The following is a 20,914-nucleotide window of genomic DNA, read 5'->3' on the forward strand; positions in this document are numbered from 1 at the left end:
ACACATAGGACAATTTCTGATTTATGAGTTAATAACCTTTCACTCTTGTATCATTTTAATATTAGGGTATTCAAAATGTTTCTACAAATCAGGAGTTTGATTTTCTTTTAATAACACTTATTTAGTAGGAGACTGGGCTGCAGTTTTCGTTGGCACTGACAGTTACCGTGCTGTAGAAAGACCGTGTACCTGGAACCTGACTTTAGAGTCTCAGCGCTGCCTCTTGTTTTTTGCCTTGGAGAAATCACTTCATCCGTTTCCTCATCTATAGGATGAAGATCATAATTTCCATTCCACAGTGTTCTTATGAAGACAAAATGACATAAATATAGGAACTGTTCTTCAAAGGCAAAATTGGGTTTAAGGGAGACACACACAAAACTGAATTTAAGGGACCCTGGGCATGGTGAGGAACTGGACATCTCAGAAGGGAGTGGGGAGGAGCTTTTTATGGGGTTTGAGCTAGTATTAGTAGTCACCGGGTCCAAGTACTGTAAATAGACCTTGAATACCTTTCCCCCCAATTCTACTTCCAAATCCCAGACTTCCCCAAGTGGGGCGGGGGTGGGGGGCGAACTCAACCCCAGGGCATATTCTGTGATTTTTGTCCATGCTTCACATCCCCCAAGATGGCAAGTTTTGGAGAAGCCATTCTTTCATCATTGCAATCTTCTTGCAACCGCTCCTTGGTAAGTGCTTAATGCGTTTGCTAATTAGAGAAGGTCCCTATACAGGGTGCCGGACATCAGAAGAGTGAGTCAGGCTAGCGGCTGATAATTCAGAGCCATACTTGAGTTTTTCCTTCCCTCCAAAGAAAAGGGCAGTGGTGTTTTTCCTAAAAAGAAACCTTGAATTGGGTGGCTAGTGTTCGGCCTAAAGCCTGCAAAGAAATACATAGATGCAAGGTGTGGGTGGGTGCAGTAGTTAACTATTTTGATTGTGCTGCGTCTGGAGCAGCGCGGGCGCCCGCCCCACCCACCCCGGGTTGTGGGGTGCGGGGGGGACAGTCGTCTCCGTCCCCCCAAGCGGCTGTGGCCGGGCCTCTGGTCCTGAGAGATGCAGATGAAGCGGTGTGAAGGGTTGGGCTTTTTTTTTTGTTCCTAAAAATGCAACGAACAAAAAAAAAAGTACAACAATCCAAACCCAACCATCTTGTTGCGCGCCGGCTTTCTTCCCAGGCGGCTCCACCGGGGACAACGCCGCCTCCCGTCGCCCGCGCTCGGTCCAGGCCGACCCCGCGGGTCTGCGCGATCCACGTCCCCTTCCCGGCGCCCGAGGAACGGCGCTTCGCGGGCGCGCGCAGCCCCTCTGGAAAGGAGAGAAGCCAGCAGCCAGCAACCCTCCCCTCTCCCAGGCGCACCGCGGCCGGCGGCGGTCATCGGTGGCGGTTGGAGATACCGGAAGGACTCCGCCTCCCCTCACCCACTCCCTCCCCGGGGGAAAGGCGAGGCCTAGCCTCGGAGGCGGACCGAGGTGCCGGCGGAGGAGGGCCTTGGGGCGGGGCCCGTCGGCGCCGCGAATCCATTTTGCAGCCGTTCCGACTCTTAGCGCGCGGTGCCCGCGGCTGGAGGACTGGCCGCGGCGCGGCTCCCGGTGGGTACCCTCCAGCGGCCCCGGAGGTCCGAGATAAGTACCCGCCGCCCGGGTCCTTACGGGGAAGGGGGGTGGGGACTTGCTCTGGCCGGGCAGGCACCTGCGTGAGTCGGGGGGCCTGGCGGAGAGCTCAGTCGGCGCTCCAGTCCCGGCAGCACAGCAGAAAGCAGCCAGGCCCCGGAACGGGGGGATGGGGAGCAACGGCGTGCGGGTGGGCGGCGGGGGCAGCGCGTCCGGGCTGCTGAAAACCTGGTCCGCTACCCAACACGCCTGGGTTCACTTCCAGCGCCTCGGGATCGCCTACAAAAGAAAAGGCGACCGTGAACCGGAGTCAGAGCACGCGACCACCCCCTGGCACTGAACCTGGGGAGGCTGCCTGGCCCCGTGGGAGGGCGCCCTCACCGAGAAGCTCCTTAGCACAGAGATGGCCAGCCTCTCCCATGCTCCTGGCTTTTTCATCAGGTCCTAGCAGCCTGGCTTTATTTGTGGGGGATGATTGAAAAAATTGAGGGTGAAGACTAAGGACCCTTTGCACATAAATGCATAATACCCTCTCTTTCTTTGTTCTTTCTTTACAGTAGCCTCCAGTCACGACGTGGAAAAAAAAAAAAAACCAAACAAACAAAACCAAAACCTGATTGCTCTGCCCTGGGAAATTGTAACCCTGACCAATACACCTGCTTGCAGGGGACAGAGGTAAACTACAATACTTTTCCCTACGTTAAAAACAAATAAACAAACAAACAAAAACCAACAAAAAAAGAAAGCACCCAATTTCGTCAGGCCCAGAACCTTTCAAAATTGAACTCTGTGCAGAATGTATGTGTTCCCACCCTCATGGATGGTCTTTGTTCTTTTCATATTTTGTCAAAACTCAGAAAAATTGATTATATACTTGGAAATTCTTTATGTGACAATTATTTGAAACATACTATAATCCAGAGATTCACACTGCAAAGGAAAAGAGGCTACAGCAGCTTTTCTTTCTTTTTGATAATAGGTTTCTTTTTCCTTCTGTGTCACTGCTGCTAGGGCTTATACAACAGGGCTTCAGTTTTCTGACTCTACAGACCTTTATATAAAAGGTATTTTAAATGCAGAATTTCTTTTACATAGCCACTTCCTCTGGTAGAACTTGATGGAGCTATTGATTAATTGGTTATACTTCTGTCTTGCACAATAAGCACATATGTTTCTTCATGCTCTCCTATCTTTCCCTAAAAATACCATCTTTTTTGCACCAGCTGATGCACTAAACCTCTCTGGCAAGTCCTTCCATAACACCAGGTTATTTTCATTCTCTACATTTATTGGTTACCTGGCCCTGCTTCTGCCATAGCTGTTGTTCAGCTATGCCCATTTCCACGAACATGCTTTGTACCTGCTATGCTATGTAATACTTACTTTGTCCTCCCTTGAAATTACAGTTCAAGGGAGTCCAACTCTCCTTTAGGACCTTTCTTGGTTAATACACTCATGCTCTAACATAACACTGTAAATGAGTATTTACAGTTTTCACAGTATCTGTACACATATGTAATTAAACCACCTTACACTGATGTAGCTCAGTAGTTTACAAAATTGTCACACATTACTTAGTCTTTCCAAGAACATTATGAGGTAGGTACTGTAAAAATCCTCATTCCATGAAGGGTAAAACTAGTGCTTAAAGGTAGGTATTCAGATGCAGGTTCAGTGCTCTTTACCCTTCACTGGAGAACCTGTTACAACCTACTTTGTAAAAATTATAGAATTTTAGAATGGATTTAGAGAGCTCATGCTTAAGGTTCTCCATTTGATGAATGAGGATACTGAATTCCTGACCCACTTTCTTGGATAGTGCTAAGGTCTGAGAATTGGGAAACTCAGGTCCTATGCCTTGCTTGCTGTGTACAATTTGGGGGAGCAGGGTAGGCTCAGTTTTTTCACTTGTAAAGTTAGGTATTTAGCTAAATGATCTCTAAGATGTTTTTAAGCCCAGTACTTCTGTTTTATTCCTACTCCATAACTTTTAGCACCATATATTCTTATATATTGGTAATACGTAGACACATACTAATATTAACTGCCTTAAACTGTTTTATATTTTAAACTTAGGTAGGTATGGTAAAAAAGTGTATGGTAAAAAACTATGCCTTTTTCTTACTTTTTTACTAAGCTCTATAAACGTATGATTCTGTTGTAAGGTTGGGAATTGCATGGAGAGGTGGAGTACTGTCATACATCATTGGTCAGAGTTCAGAAAGTGGTATGCCCTTTCTAGAGGGAAACTTGGCAGTCTTTTCAAGAGCCTTAAGAATGTTCCTACTCTTTGACCCACCTAACAGTTGGACTAAGACTTTTCTACAGAACGTTCATTAAAATGTTATAATCCACCCAAAACAAGCAGTCAATAAGAAACAGCATATCCATAAGATAGACGGTCATGTTCTAGAAGAATTTATAATAGGGGAAATGCATATGATAAAACAAGTGAAAAAAGTGGATACAAAGTTGTGTTATGCTTCCAGTTTTGTTAAAATATGTGTGTGTGCAAACACACAGTATTGGGAGGAATGTGCCAAAATAATGTTAGAAGTAATATACCAAAATAATAATAATGGTTATTCCTTGCTGATGTAACTACGGGTAATTTTTTTCCTGTATTTTCTGAATTTTCTATAATCACAAATTACTTTTATAATTTTAGAAAAACAAAGTCCACTTGCATGGATAACCTCTCCAACTTCAGTATGGTGTCAGCTTTCTATGTCCTTTTGTAAGGCAGTTATCACACCTTTTATAGTAACAATACCTTTGTAAATGTGCTATATTTCTGAATTTAGGGCAGGAATTGACTTTTGGCTTATATTTCATCTTTTAAAATATCATTGGATTATCCATTTTTGTTATTCATGAAAGACACTGCCATTGTCATTACCTTGCCTTGGGATTTTTAGATACTAGAATGGTGCTAGAGGAATAGTACTCATAACAGTTAACTAAAAACAGGTGTCCTTTGACATACAGAATAGTTACATTCCAGTTAAGCCTTCTGTAAATATAAAGCAAATTCCCATAATGTGAACGCTTTCTAATTCATTTGCATTATAGATGTAAATATATTTCTAAGGAAAAGTTGAACTGAAAACTTTTGCCAATAGTTTAAATTATTGTCTTTCCTGTGGCATAAGCACCACAAGTATACCTCCTTGGCAGTAACCTGGCTCCCCATTTAAAACTCCCAGAGGAGCTCTTCCTTTCTTCCCCTGCATATGTGCAGTATTGAATATGAGTGAGGAGTGCCAACATAGTATTATAGAATACAGCCAACCTAAAAATTGCTTAAAGTTTAGCATAATTAGCTTTCTACTTGAAATATTTTCTAGATCAGTTTTACTTAGAATAAAATGCGTATGTAATTCTACACTGAGCAAAAGGAACTTTGTTCAGACCAATTACATTTCCATCTCAGAAGTAAGTGCTTATTAGCAGGTAGGTAGTACTTATTAGTTATCCACTAAATACTTGTTTTCACTTGGCACAGTATTACATACTACGTAAATAATTTCACTTATCTACATAGATCTAGCTTGCTGTGTACTGAATGCTAGACTTTGACATCACTTTCTGAAAGCTGGAATTAACCTCAAATGCAGAGCTAGATGATGAAAACTTTTAATAGATACCAACCTGTTGGGGATAATAATTTAGGTTAATGATTGCCAAGTTTATTGTTGTGAAAGAAGACAATTTGTTCTAGGGGTAGAATTTTGCTACCTTCATTTAAACCTGTTTACATTTATTTGGGAGAAAAGGAACCAGACATTTCTAGTTTGTAAAACCTTTGCAGAAGTCAGTAGTTCCAATTTAAGTTAATTTTAACTCTTAACAGGTAAAGATAAGTAATCTGGGTTTGGTTCCTACCAGACCAGGAGAATAATTTGGGCTATATGTATGTTTCCTTCAAATTCAGACCCTCATTATATTCAAATTGATTTCATCTGGATGGGAGAGAATGGGATTCACCACCATTCGGTGTCCTCATAGATTTCTCAGTAGTTGTACAAAAATGGGATAGGGATATCTGATCTAGCTGGTATCCTAAAACTATTGATTTAATGCTGCCGATTTACAGGATTACAGAATAATATCTTGGGTGATTATCAGGTGACACAGGGAAAAGAAAATAGGGAAAGAAACATAAGAAGTAAGGTAAAGAGGAGGTGTGAGATAAGGAAGGAATAAGAGGAAATCAAAAGATTGCATTCCTTGAAATAGAATGGGGAAGATGAGTTAAAAGAAGAATAAACAAAGGAAAAGTCGAGGCAAAATAGTGGCACAGAGAAGAGAATGAAGGAAAGGAAAAATCTCATTTTTTCCAAGTTTTTCTGGACTATGAAGGTAATGACCTAGTTTTTTGTTTTTGAGACTGTCACCTTAGTCCAAAAACTTGTGAATTTTCTGAGTAGGTAGGCCTTCCAAGCTGCTGGACCTTCTGTACTAGGTTTATTTTGCCCTACTTATCAGGAATTCTACTAGAAATACCTTGGAGGAAATTTTGACTACTACTTATTCTAGGATAATGCCAGAAAAGGTAAGTTACTTATATCTTATATGGACATAAAGGTAAATTATATTTTGTTTGCAAGGGCCACATAACAATTAGATGAGCTATTTTAGATGCTATATGTGGTATATTTATTTTATTTTTTTATGGCTCCTTAAGGTTTTATTTAAACATCTTTATTGGAGTATATGGTATATTAATTTTAATATTCCTTTTTTAAGTTATCAGAAATTTTGTCTTTTTCTTAATCTCACTTTATCCTGTTTGGATCATATAAGTTTGGGAACAGTCTCTAAAAGCCAGAATGAGGTGTTAATAACACATTGATATAGAGTATTAAAAAAAAACCCCAAAACTTGAGGGCTTCCCTTGGTGGCGCAGTGGTTGAGAGTCCGCCTGCCGATGCAGAGGACGCGCGGGCTTGTGCCCCTGTCCGGGAAGATCCCACATGCCGCGCAGCGGCTAGGCCCGTGAGCCGTGGCCGCTGAGACTGTGCGTCCAGAGCCTGTGCTCTGCAACGGAGAGGCCACAACAGTGAAAGGCCCGCATAGAGCAAAAAAACAAACAAAAAACAACAACAAAAAAAACCTTGGTAAATAATTTTCATATATTGTTAGATACCTTTCAAAACACTTATTCAATGAGGAGAAAAACTAATATGTATAAGTGGTTTGTCAAAGGTCATAGACTGAGAGCAAAACAAGTATGTCAGTCTCCTCACAGGGCTTGATCCAGAGATTCCAATAATATATTTTTTATTTTATAAAAGATAAAACAATATTACAGCAGATTAAACTCTCTGTGAAATTTATCATAGTTAGCTAATGTTTTTGAAGTTTTACTTTTTTAGCTCAATATTGTTTTCTTATTATTGGTCCCCTCTTTAGGTTTTTTTTTCCAACTTTTTATTGTGAAAATTTTCAAATATACTGAAAATTAAAAATATATTACGGAGGGCTTCCCTGGTGGCACAGTGGTTGAGGGTCCACCTGCCGATGCAGGGGACACGGGTTCGTGCCCCGGTCCGGGAAGATCCCACATGCTGCGGAGCAGCTGGGCCCGTGAGCCATGGCCGCTGAGCCTGCACGTCTGGAGCCTGTGCTGCGCAACGGGAGAGGCCACAACAGTGAGAGGCCCGCGTACCGCAAAAAAAAAAAAAAAAAAAAAAAAAATTACAATAGATATCCTTACATCCTCTACCTAGATTCAGTAGTTGTTAATAGATTCTTAGTAAGTTTCAAGAAATGATTATTAGTGGATCTCATACTAAAATATCAGTATACTACTTGAAAATACAGTATACAACTTGAAAATAAGATTAACTAGTGGGATGAGGGGAAGTGGTTTTTTTTTAAAGGTGAGCTCTTTGATTCCAAGCTTTGTTCCAAGATAAGGTTGATTGGTGGCTGTCTGTTTAGTAGAGCTCACGTAATTTAGTTTTGTCTATGAAGTGAGTTTCAGAATTTGCTATCTAGTTACTTGTTAGGTATTTAGATACTGCTTTGAAATTCCTGAATTCAAAGATGCCTCAAAGCAGGATGGAAATTTGATTTAAATCTCTCAGATATAAGGTATAATACATTGGCTTTTCTTTTTCTTCTGTAATGGGATTTGGGAAAGAAATCATGGGTATTATTTTGAACTTTCTTTTTTTTCTTTTTTTTTTTTTCCCTCACCACCATCCCCTACCTCCTGACCCATAGCGGTTTCACTTTTAATGGCTTTATTGAGGTGTAAATTCCCACACCGTATGTTGAGAGTTTAGCTAAGCTACTGCATGGCATTGCTGCCTCCTTGGCATCTGTTTTGTTTGACCAATCAGCCTGCAGTGACCTTATCCTGACACCAGGTCCTCGTACAGGTGCCCACCCTGGAAAACAGCCCGCAGAGTCACAGGCGTGTGTAAGTTTCTGGCATGACTTCCCCAACAGCCCATGCCTTCCGTATTCTCCCCTGAGTCCGAGGGCCTTCCCCTTGCTCATCTCTTAGATAAGACCCCTGTGAAGTACCAAAACCCTGCTCTTTTGGTTTGAATTTGCCAGTCTGGCCTTAGCCCAGGAACCCGACACCACTTCACTTTCTTTACTTAAGTAAAGGCATTCACCCCAGGTCCCGTTGCTCTCTGCACTCTACCTTGACCTCCCCATGGGGCCCCTCCTGCAGGACTTGTGAGTAATAAACTTCTCTGTTTCAGTTTCTCTCATGGTCTATCATTGAACCATGGCTCACTATCTGACACCTTGTGCTCCACTTAACAAATGATATTTTAACAGTCGTAACACCGTACACTTCACTCATTTAATATTTTGAACTTTATATTGCTATCAACTAATGAAGTTCAAAGATTTAATAGGAAAGTTTCTTTTAATTAAAAGGTTTTATTTATTTTTTAAATAAATTTATTTACTTTTGGCTGCGTTGGGTCTTCATTGTTGCACCCAGGCTTTCTCTAGTTGCGGCGGGCAGGGGCTACTCTTTGTTGCGGTGCGCGGGCTTCTCGTTGCGGTGGCTTCTTATTGCAGAGCATGGGCTCTAGGTGCGTGGGCTTCAGTAGTTGTGGCGCACGGGCTTAGTTGCTCCGCAGCATGTGGGATCTTCCCGGACCAGGGCTCAAACCCGTGTCCTCTGCATTGGCAGGTGGATTACTTAACCACTGCACCACCAGGGGAGCCCAAAAGGTTTTATTAAAATTACCTTTTAAGAGTGAATAAAATGAGCACCTGTTCAATTGTAATCATTTTGGGTTGATCATATAAAAACAAAAGGGCTTCCAGGAGGGAGAAGTCATATATATTAGCTTTTACTTCTATTTTATGACTCCTTTATAAGTGTTGGCTTTTCCATTTTTAATATTCTGGTTGTTGTGTTACTGTTTTCATTTGCAGAGACTGTTGTTGCTATATACCTACTCAAGGTTGTATTGATCAGTTTTCATAGTCTTCCTTAAGTGTGGATATCTTGAATGTTTGCTTAAAAATAAATCTGTGGTGGTGTTATACAACTGTGCCTTTGTCAAAACTCATAGAACGGCGTACTGAAAGGAGTGAGTTTTATTCTACATAAATTAAAAAGTATATTTTAAAGTATAAATATGGTAGGAAAATGAAGTGGAAAACCAGAGAGGCGGTAGATAACTAGGTATATATTTGGCTACTTTCTTTGTTGGTATAAAACTTGGGAAATTGTTGGGAATTCCCTGGTGGTGCAGTAGTTAGGACTCCACGCTTTCACTGCTGAGGGCATGGGTTCAATCCTTGGTTGGGGAACTAACATCCCAGAAGTCGCATGGCGTGGCCTAAATAAGTAAATACATAAATAAGTAAATAAATAAATAAATCTTGGGAAATTTTTAATTAAAAAGAAGAAATGAATCTTGGAAAACTTATTTGCCTTTATATACTTAACTTGACATTGGTTAAGTTGAAATTTTATCACTGGTGAACAGTAATTTTGTTCACATAAAATTTCTTGATATCTATATTTGTCCCCCAGAAGGGGGGGATATGTACTTTGATTTCATCAAAGGAGTAAGCTCAATTGATTTATTTAGATTTTTATGTGTTAGCCACACTTTAGAAAAGGATCTATAAGTTCCTTTACTGTGAAAAGCATACCCTTCACTTAGTGAGACTAAAAACCTTATTATGTATTTTCCTTTAAAACTTTTAAGGCAACAAACTTGCCATGGTTTCTTGGGTTGTTAGGCTATATGTCTCAGTTTTCTCTAAAAGTCAGCTGTGGAAGTGGTCACATAGTTTTGTGATTAAAGTTTTGAGTATAAAGCTAAGAAAAGAAAATAGTGTTTAGTTTTAATGTGGATTAAAATGAGAATCTTTAAATTATAAACCAAAATTTGTAAGTTATATCACGAAAAGTGGAACAATAGGATCTACCATGATTTTGATGCAATTTTTTTAAAAAAGGGACTTTCCAAATACCAACTTTTTTCCTCTGGTTCATTTTAAGAGCTGTAAATTGATTGTGGCTTTGGGATGACTGTTTATTATTTCTAAATTTTCCTGTTTGTGACATTTTCCTTTTGATCATACTTGATTGCCTTAAAATTCTTCTTGGTCCCTCAGTTTTCTCCAAAGTTTCTCTTTGTCTTGGGTGCCTTTTTTCTCCTTCTCATGACAAAACTTGGTATCCTTTGTTTTTCCTTTTATTTATTTAATGTGCTTGGATAGGATTCTCTGGAAGTGTTAACCTTGCAAGGATGAGTAAATTAGGTTTACTTTATTGAATGCTGCTGCCACTACTTTCCTGTTCCTACAGTTTACTCCAAAATCTAGCCTTAGCATAGAATTCTTAGGTGAAAGATGACAGAGATCAATGGAGGTGATAAAGTGTAGAACCCCAGGACTAGTGATGGAAGATCATCAACAGTTTTCCTTCTTTGCTCTAAAGAGTCAGAATGTTTTATAGCTGCTTGATAACTTCTTAGAGAGCACACTAACCTCAGTCTCTGTAGCTGTTCTCTTCTCAGTGCTTTTCAAAGGTTGTATGATTTGCCATGTCACAAAAGATTTTTCAGAAAAATAAGCTTCGTCACCATTTTTGCCATGTAACACTAAATTTGACAGAATACTCTTTGCTTTAATTCTACATATATATGTATTATATATTTGTTATACATATATCTCTCACAACCTAATAGAAAACCATAAACTAATTAGTCTTGCAAGTTCAGCTTATCTTTTAAATACTATTTATCTTCTAGATTGTAGCTCCAATTGTGATTCTTAAAATTACTGTTAAAATTTATTCACTTCCTGGGACTTGCCTGGTGGTGCAGTGGTTAAGACTCCATGCTCCCAATGCAGGGGGCCCAGGTTCTATCCCTGGTCAGGGAAATAGGCCCCACATGCATGCTGCAACTAAGGAGCCCACATGCCGCAACTAAGCTGGCAAGCTGCAACTAAGGAGCCCACAAGACGCAACTAAGGAGCCCACGAGCCACAACTAAGGAGCCCACCTGCCGCAACTAAGACCTGGCACAACCAAGTAAATAAATATTTTTTAAAAAAGAGTATTATATAATAAAAATTATTTACTTTTGGTTATAAGATGGCATAGAGATTAGTAGACCCTATTTTGTTACTTTGGTGGTAATGTTATATGTGTGTGTGTATATATCCCTCAGTAAACTGAATGAGGACATATTTAGCACTATTTTTGGTTCTAAAACTTCAGGGATAAAAGTTTTAAAGTGTACATTTTGAAAGAATAAACTTGAATTGAGAATTGGTATTCTCTATGGTATCCTCTAGGTCAGAGATCTCAAATATTTTGGTTGCAGGACCCCTTTACACTTAAAAACTAAGGCTCCCAAGAGCTTTTATTTACATGTGTATTATATATAGATATTTAACTGTATTAGAATGTATGATTTATAACATGCATTGGTGATTTGAACCAATTAGTTCACTGTGTAATATAGATCTCCAAATAGTGACATATTTCATTATACACGATCTCTCCTCTAAAAAAGCCAAAGCCCACATGTTAATATCACCACTTGTTTCATTACAAGCTCTTAAGTGGCAAATATGTTTTCCAAAATCCAATTTTCACTCAAAAATTCAACTTTTTATCATTGGCGAGAAATACTGTCATTTGTTTCCCTTGAAGTGATGGGTTCATTTTGTTCATTTTCAAAAAAAATCTGTCAGATACCTAAGTCTGCACAGCCATAGTTCGTCATTTGTTGTTTCAAGTAAAAATGGTGTTTCACGAAAAAAGCGGCTGATTTAGCTTGTAGCTCAATCACCTAATTGCTTTTCCTCCAGACAGTATCTGCTGGTATGCAGTAGAAATGCTTTGTGGTTACTTCATATTTTGTCACACAAAATATTAAAAAGACATGTCCACAAGGATCAAGATTTAGTAAAATGAGTAATTTTTACTGCTTCATCTAGAACATTCTAAAATGAAACTGGCTGCCCTCACCCCTGCCCCCACCGTGGGTACGTGGTGGTGAAGAATACAATAACCAGGAATCCAGTTTGGTGCTACCTATTGCCTTGTTTGATTCCTGCTAAGGCTCCAGCAGTGTCTACTCACCATTGCTCCTTTTACAGTGCACTGTCAACATTGTGCCAGAAGTAAATAACATCTCAGTATTACTATGAAAATAGTATTGTCCTCACAGATGCCCTGGAAGAGTCTTAGGGACGCCCAGGTTTGTCCCCACTGGCTTTGATTACTGTTCCAGTGGTTTGAAAAAATATTCACTTAATTCTCAAGGGAAGAATGAATTGCAGCTGTCTCATTTTATGTTTTTACCTCTGATTTTAATAATTGTAATCTTGCCTTTGAAATAGAAAAATATGCCAGTTTTTAATAAAAGTCTACATGACAGTGCATGCTTGGATTTATATTTCTGTGCTGCTTTCTTTAAATAGCATACCATTTTATAATTGTGGGCCCAGACTAAAGAGCTCATTCTCTTCAGACACTGAGTGGCTTTGTTTCTGACAGCTAGTAGTCAGCTCTGTTTTAAAACAAGCAGTTGGGTCCTGCTGGCTCAACTTGCAGTTGTCCTAGTCCTAACCCTGTCTCAGCCAAAGACTGTTGTTGGAAAGCCCACACAAAGGCCTTGTGTACAGGGAGCCCTACTAATAAGGAGCGTGTTCTAGTCCCAGCAGATTAAATCTGCTTTGGTGTGCATTCCCTTCACAAATTTCTCACTTATTTTCTTTGTTTGGTTATTTCAGTGAAAAATCATTTTTAATGGCTGTGAAGATAGTTTCTTCTAACTAGTCCGTAGTCCAAATGAAGGGGTTACTGGAGTAAAATAAAATGTTTCTTTCTCTCTGGTAGGAGATGTGATGGAGCTGCTTGAAGAAGATCTCACGTGCCCAATTTGCTGCAGTCTGTTTGACGATCCTCGAGTTTTGCCTTGCTCGCATAACTTTTGCAAAAAATGCTTAGAAGGGATCTTAGAGGGGAATGTGCGGAATTCATTGTGGAGATCATCTCCATTCAAGTGCCCCACATGCCGCAAGGAAACTTCAGCCACCGGGGTCAGTAGCCTGCAGGTTAATTACTCCCTGAAGGGTATTGTGGAAAAGTATAACAAGATCAAGATCTCTCCCAAAATGCCAGTGTGCAAAGGACACTTGGGGCAGCCTCTCAACATTTTCTGCCTGACTGATATGCAGCTGATTTGTGGGATCTGTGCTACTCGTGGTGACCACACCAAGCATGTCTTCTGTTCTATCGAAGATGCCTATGCTCAGGAAAGGGATGCCTTTGAGTCCCTCTTCCAGAGCTTTGAGACCTGGCGTCGGGGAGATGCTCTTTCTCGCTTGGATACCTTGGAAACTAGCAAAAGGAAATCTCTACAGTTGCTGACTAAAGATTCAGATAAAGTGAAGGAGTTTTTTGAGAAGTTACAACACACATTAGATCAAAAGAAGAATGAAATCCTTTCTGACTTTGAGACCATGAAACTTGCAGTTATGCAGGCCTATGACCCAGAGATCAACAAACTCAACACCATCTTGCAGGAACAACGAATGGCCTTTAACATTGCTGAGGCTTTCAAAGATGTGTCAGAACCCATCATATTTCTGCAACAGATGCAGGAGTTCAGGGAGAAAATAAAAGTCATCAAGGAAACTCCTTTGCCTCCCTCTAATTTGCCCTCAAGCCCTTTAATGAAGAACTTTGATACCAGTCAGTGGGAAGACATAAAACTAGTAGATGTGGATAAACTTTCTTTGCCTCAAGACACTGGCACATTCATTAGCAAGATTCCTTGGAACTTTTATCTGTTATTTGTGGTAATCATTCTGCTGGGCTTTCTCATTTTCTTCAGTCCTACCATATTCCTAGAATGGTCTTTATTTGATGAAATCACAACTTGGAAAGACAATCTTTCAAACTTTAGTTCCTACCTGACTAAATCAGCTGATTTTGTAGAACAATCAGTTTTCTACTGGGAACAGTTGGCAGATGGGTTTTTCGTTTTCAGTGAAAGATTAAAGAATTTCACTTTGGTGGTGCTGAACAATGTGGCAGAATTTGTGTGCAAATATAAACTGTTATAAAATCTGTTTGAAGTACATAGTTCTGTGTCTTTTGTTAGAAATTTGTCAGAATACAGAGTGGTAGTTCAGATTTGGTCAAGATTCCAGTCAGATATTTTCCTCCACAAGTATTCCTTTCAAAAACAATGTCCTACACATGTTGTTGAAATTAGGTAGTATAAAGATAAAAGTGAAATTTAATAGTGTAGTCCTGAGCCCTCCTTCCTTTTTAAAGTGTTTTGAAATAAGCATCCTACCCCTAATACTGGTTGTGTTTACGCTATGAAAAAAGGGGATGTGAGAGAGTACATGATTTAATATTGATGGGGTAGTGTAATAATGATTGTTCTTAAGCATGTAATAAAGACTACTCTTGTAAAGCAACTTTTTTTTTGAGAGTGAACATTCTTTAAAAAGGAATAAGATATGGATTGAATTTCCAACTTTTTCTGCAGAGGGTTGATTTCTTTTTTTGGTACAATGTAAGTCTCATGTAAACAAAAACTGGCATTACCTTATGCGAAGTTTACGTTTTAAGGAGGGTGGAGATTTATTTCAGCTTGCCTTTTATCTGCTTAGGTTTTGTAAATTTATCACCAGAGGAGTTTGGAGGTAAACTACAAAACTTAGGTGACTGTGCAAGCAAAGGCATGGGTAAAAACAAACAAACACATTGCAAGAGCAGGAAATGGAAAAGCCGCCTTTTTACTGGCAGCTAAGTGTTGTTCCAAAGTACCATGGCAACTGTACAACCAATCAATTCACTTGTTTAAAGAATTTTTTAAGAGTAGTAAGACTAATTTAACGATAGATGAAACAATCTATCAGCTATTATAAAGTACAAAATGATCAGCTAAACACTAAGGCTGTCCTGTCTGCTCACATGAGATAAAGATGCCCTGTCTCCCACAGAACAAAAATAATTTTTTCACCTTGTTTAGAATTCAGATGAAAACAAGAAGTGACTTTATCTTAGAACTGCTTTCAGTCAACCTTATTTCTGTCATGGGACAAGACATTCCTTGACAGTCCAGAGGGTCTTTACCCCAGTCCATTAATTTGGTTGAGAGGAGGTAATACAAGCAGGGACAGGAAAAGAAGGTGGCAACTAAATTTCAAGTACAGAAGAATCATTCTAGTTATGAGAAGAGTAGTCAAAATAAGCTGCTAGTTGAGGTAATGACTGCCTTATCCCCAACTGACAATCCAAGATTAGCCACTAAATTTCTAAAGGGATATAAAAAATTAAGACAATGTTTATAAATATTACCTCTGCCATGAGGACTCATAGTAGATAAGAGGTTTGGAGAGGGGGAATGCTTTTCTGCTCCCAGTATATTTTATAGATTTACAAGAGGTTTTTATGAAGGTTCTTTTTTTTTTTAATGAGATATAGTAAAGGGATCTATTTGACATATGTCCTCAGACATATTGGCAGTTTTCCTTAAACTATGGAGTTCCTCATCTGTTATTTTTTCATTCTGTATACTGTACGTTCCCAGGCAACTCTCAAATTTGTAAACACAGCTATAGACACACTATTTGCTTTAACAGTAGTTACCTGGAAATCGAGGTCTCTGTTTTTGTTACATTCCACTCCCCTACATTTCTTAATCATATGTAATGTTTGTGGTCACAGGTTGATTTTCAAGTTCCTAAGTCTGTGCCTGATGGTGTGTAGCCTCTAGTGTGAAGCAAGAGGAAAATGAGTAGTCAGGAACTGGTCACTTTGAACGTGGGAGGGAAGATATTCACCACAAGGTCTTCAACCTTAAAGCAGTTTCCTGCCTCTCGGTTGACACGTATGTTAGATGGCAGAGACCAAGAATTCAAGATGGTTGGTGGCCAGATTTTTGTGGACAGAGATGGTGTTTTATTTAGTTTCGTCTTAGATTTTTTGAGAACTCACCAGCTTTTATTACCCACTGACTTTTCAGACTATCTCAGGCTTCAGAGGGAGGCTGTATTCTATGAACTTGATCCTCTGGTGGATCTCTTAAACCAAGAACACCTGCTACAGCCAAGACCTGCTCTTGTGGAGGTACATTTCCTAAGCCGAAACACTCAAGCTTTTTTTAGGGTGTTTGGCTCTTGCAGCAAAACAATCGAGATGTTAACTGGGAGAATTACAGTGTTTATAGAGCAACCTTCAGCACCGACCTGGAGTAGTAACTCCTTCCCTCCTCAGATGACCTTACTTCCACTGCCTCCACAAAGACCTTCTTACCATGACCTGGTTTTCCAGTGCGGCTCTGACAGCACGACTGATAACCAAACTGGAGTCAGGTATTTTGTATTTTGAAGCCTCTATTCTACACCGGTTCCTGATGTATCCCCTCAAAATTGAAATTTTCTCATTTCAGTTTTGGAAAAAAATGATTACTCAAAATGATTTTTTGGTGGGAGTAACCAGCAGAGTTGGGTGGAATGACCAGATAATTATTGTCCAAACTGGGATACTTTTCAGAGTGAAAGAAGTTGTTATTATGTGGGACAATAAGAATCAAAGTTGTCCAGGGAAAACTGGGACTATGGTCATTCAAGTTGTAGGAGGAAACAATTTTATAGATTATGTTCCATTACTATGGAATGAGAAGCCTTTTTCTCCCCAAGGGTTTCTTTTCGTTGCTGGTATATAGTAAAGGCTCAACAGTTTGTCATGATTTCATTACACTATGTACAGTTGTTCTTTCAGTCCTTCTGATTTGGCTACTGATTTTTCTCCATTCCACTTCATTTTTAAACACCATTAAGGCAGATATATCTCATGGCAAATCTGGTCTCCTCTTACATTGTTGGCACTCTTTACACAACTCAAAATACTGGGATAGGCTGTCAGTATATTAAGGATAGTTGCTTCTGAGTCAGTCACTTTCTCCCCCTGTTATTCTTGGCTGGACCCTAAGACGGATTTCCACTCTACTGTCACGGACACTTTTTTCGCCGCTTAGAAATGTCTTAATGCTGTCCCACTGTTATTTTACTGTGAAAGCTGGCTTTAATTTTCAGGAGGGGAAAAAAAATGTCTACATATGTTCTTTACTGACAGTATTTAAATAAGATACATGTTTTTGGGGTCAAGGTAGACAGACATATTTGGGGATATTTTCTTAACTTTTGCAGTAACCATAAGAAATGACCAATGTTTACCCCTCCCACAACATACCCCTTGGTCCTGCATACCAGCTGAAGAACCCAGTAGGACAGTAGGACAATTCTTAAGTTTTTACGCTTTATAATTTCCTGCCTTTCCAAAGAGGCATGAAATGTCATTTTGGGGAAAGAGATCCAGCTAACAGGCTGATTGAGAAGAAAACCTAAGACCCTATCTTCACCTCAAAATGTTTTAAGATACCTCTGGGCACAGTTGGTGGGGTACTAACATAAATAGAAGGGAAATTACCAGTTGTTTTTTTTTAATTTGTGTGATTAAGATCTTTGGGGACCCTTTCTAAAAAGTTAAAAAACTAAGAAAAAATGGTGTCATTGATTTCAAGAAGAAACATGCAAGATAAAAAGGTATCATGGAAATACTAAATGATTTTTAAAAGCTATGCATTTGGAGAAAATGACTATAATCTTGAAAAACATTAGAAACTCAAGTTGGGATATTCTTTGTGTGTACACAGTGACAGTAGTTTTCCCTTTGCTGTTAAGTGTTTGTGTTTTACAAATAGTACAAAAAATTTTTTCATCTTAATGAGAGAATGACATTATATTTAAATTCCAAAACCAGAAGCTATTTTTTAAACTGACTTTTTCTTGCATCCCCAAAGAGTATTCTTTTCAGTTGTTTGAAGTTTAGAATTTTTTTCAGCCTATAAGTGGTCATGATTTTCTTCTATAGTTCCAATTTCAAAGTAGAGGTAGAAACCCAAATAAGGTGACATTATTGGGAGTTCAGGTGATCGGATGAAAGCTCTTGGTCTTAAGAGGCCCACCTTAGGTATATAATTATTTAGCTAGCAATCATTTTTATTTCTTGCTCACTCCTTGTGGTCTGAATCTGTCCATTCAGATGTTTTTCTTGATGGTGGAAAGTGGAGGAGTGAGCCTGAATGGCTGCTCAGAGCCTGATGTATCATCCAGCTGTTCAGTGTGTTCTACTAATATGATTTATCACTCTGAGGTCTTGGTAACCTAGCAAGTTGCTCAGTTATTATCTCTCAAGTTCACAGTACTAGAAATACTTGGCATGCATCTTGCAGAGGGACATACCACATTATCAAGTCAAGTTATGGTCACAGGATTCTAGAGTCTCTTTGGTAGCCATCTTCTATATGACCGTTCCTGTATAAACTAGCTCAAATGGAAAAGTGTACTTGCCTTATAAGTTTTTAAAATAAGTTTTGATTTTCCAGTTCCCATTAGTTTCTTTTATCTTTTTCTTATGCCTTGAAATCTTCCATTTTTCATTTTGGCCTCTTAGGGAATCAAGTATTTAGGCCAAGTGATTTCTTGCAAGTACATTCCACTTTGTTATCACCTACTATATACTATTTGCATCTTAATTTTGTGAGACATTCTGTAACATTTTTTCTCTTTGACAAAAGTTTCTAGGCTATAAAATCAAGATCTGGGGTTTGGGGGTAGATGAAATGATTTACTAATGTTAAAAGTTTCCTGTATTAAACATAAATGTGCTTTTGATATGTACTTTTATAATTTTTACATTTTATTATTGATTTTTTTTCTTTGCCTAGAATGGGTTTCTAAATGTGAGCTACAATAACCACTCTATCAATCATAATTAAAAGGAGGCTAGGGATGACCCCAAGGCTCTTTTTATCCCATAAAACCACAGACAGTTTAGGTAGCTGCCTGGAACTAAAGCCTTTTTTTTTTTCACATCTCATAAACAAATGGTGGCAGGACACAAAGGATATAAAAATATCCTGATGGGGCTTCCCTGGTGGCGCAGTGGTCGAGAGTCCGCCTGCCGATGCAGGGACACGGGTTCGTGCCCCCGTCCGGGAGGATCCCACATGCCACGAAGCGGCTGGGCCCGTGAGCCATGGCCGCTGAGCCTGTGCATATGGAGCCTGTGCTCCGCAGTGGGAGAGGCCACAGCAGTGAGAGGCCCGCGTACCAAAAAAAAAAAAAAAAAAAAAAAAAACTCCTGATGGTAGATAAAGAAGGGGCAATATAGCTATATCTTTATGGACATGTTATGTTGACATTATTAAAGCAACATATAGTCAATCTGAAAAGTTCAGGTATATTTTTCTTGAATAATGTGTATCTATCGAGTTTTCCAGAAAGTTTTGTCATTTTGACTCCAGAAGCCTTTTGACCCCATGTCTTGCTCTTCAACAATGGACAGTTATTGAGAAAAATTGACAATAAAGTCTTCTTGACATTTAACATCTGCAAAATTTCACCTGCAAAATGCATTTGATAGGAGAAAGTCACAAAAGAAAATTTGTAATGTCAGTGCTGGTAATGGGTAAAATTAGATCTAGGGGGAAACTGTAAATGTATCAGATGTTCATTAAAAAGATTGAATCAATTAATTAAATCGATTAGAACAATATTTAGTAAGTTGAAAACAAAATTTGGAAATAGTTAAATCACATTATATGAAAATTAAGCTAATTTAATTGTTTGATCAAATTGTTTGCTCCAGACAATAATTTCTCAATGAAAATTCATCAATGTTAGCTATATTCCTAAATGTGGAATTAAAATGACTTTGGAGATCACAGCAAAGTCTCTGTTTTCAGTAGCCTGAAGGTACTGGCTTGGATTTATAAATGAAGTCTTTAAAAATATCTGATCAGAAAATGGTTTGATACCTTTATTTGAGGTTATAAATCAAATATTTCTGTTTAGTTTTGCTGGTTATTAAAGGGATGTTTTATAATTGAACATTTTTGTGTGTCCTAGGTATGTTTCTATAAAACCTGATAACCGAAAACTGGCCAACGGAACTAATGTCCTCGGCTTACTGATTGACACTTTATTAATGGAAGGCTTCCATCTGGTCAGCACCAGAACAGTATCCTCTGAAGACAAAACTGAATGCTATAGCTTTGAAAGGATAAAAAAGCCTGAAGCTCTTGCCATGAACAAAACACTGAAACCAGAGACTACCCTCATGCCAGAGCAATCTCAGAAAAAGAAATGAGGTTCTCTGTTCTCTTTTAGAGTAAAAAGAAATTGCCATTTTCTGGTTTGGAAATTCCATATTTAGGGCATATATGTTAGTCAGATATGTACTCACCCTAACTTTCTGGCCTTCTACCATGCCATCTTTGGGCAACCACAGCTTAACAGTGCTTAAGACACACTAACTATGTGCTGCTCTCTAAACAACACCGTGCACTTGGTGCTTTGGTGCACATTCCTTCTACCTTCAATGCCTCTTTCCCTTTCTCTTCTTCATGAACACTTACAAAGCGTTCAAGAATGGACTATGGAATCAGACTGCTTGATTTCTAATCCCAACTAAGTCACTTACTAGCTATGTGGCTAGGGCAAGTCATTTAACCTCTCTCTGCCTCAACTTTTTCATCTATCAAATGAGGATAATAAATATATCTCCCTTATAGGATATATGAGGATTAAAGGAGATAATGTAAAGCATTCAACACACTGCCTGGCGCATGGTAGGCACTCAGTAACTATCAGTGATGATAATGATGAAGAAGATGGGTAACCCACTTTCAACTGTACCTCTTCTGTAAGGCCTTGTTTTCCTCCTTTCCTAGGCATAGTAATCAGCCCTTTCCTCTATCTA

General features: G+C 39.1%; 2 protein-coding genes across 16 annotated transcripts; both read left to right on the forward strand.

The window, feature by feature from the left end:
- The first annotated feature begins 995 nt into the window (after positions 1 to 995).
- Positions 996 to 14,211, forward strand: TRIM13 (tripartite motif containing 13). 15 transcript variants are annotated; one of them, XM_049701068.1, is made up of 4 exons: positions 996 to 1,593; positions 2,172 to 2,289; positions 6,103 to 6,169; positions 10,938 to 11,143. In XM_049701068.1, the coding sequence occupies exons 1-4, from the start codon at positions 1,107 to 1,109 to the stop codon at positions 11,043 to 11,045; spliced, it is 780 nt and encodes a 259-aa protein (XP_049557025.1). In that variant the 5' UTR covers positions 996 to 1,106; the 3' UTR covers positions 11,046 to 11,143. The 15 variants fall into 15 exon arrangements, 13 of the variants coding, with proteins under 13 accessions (XP_049557025.1, XP_049557024.1, XP_033292779.1 ...); XM_049701067.1 differs by having other exon boundaries at positions 2,175 to 2,289; positions 10,863 to 11,143; XM_049701066.1 differs by having other exon boundaries at positions 997 to 1,593; positions 10,863 to 11,143.
- Positions 14,212 to 15,347: 1,136 nt separating this feature from the next.
- Positions 15,348 to 20,692, forward strand: KCNRG (potassium channel regulator). Its single transcript, XM_004274614.4, has 2 exons — positions 15,348 to 16,461; positions 20,062 to 20,692. The coding sequence occupies exons 1-2, from the start codon at positions 15,881 to 15,883 to the stop codon at positions 20,300 to 20,302; spliced, it is 822 nt and encodes a 273-aa protein (XP_004274662.1). The 5' UTR covers positions 15,348 to 15,880; the 3' UTR covers positions 20,303 to 20,692.
- The last annotated feature ends 222 nt before the right edge of the window (positions 20,693 to 20,914 follow it).

This window comes from Orcinus orca, chromosome 18 (assembly GCF_937001465.1).
Source record: "Orcinus orca chromosome 18, mOrcOrc1.1, whole genome shotgun sequence".
Lineage (NCBI taxonomy): Eukaryota > Metazoa > Chordata > Mammalia > Artiodactyla > Delphinidae > Orcinus > Orcinus orca.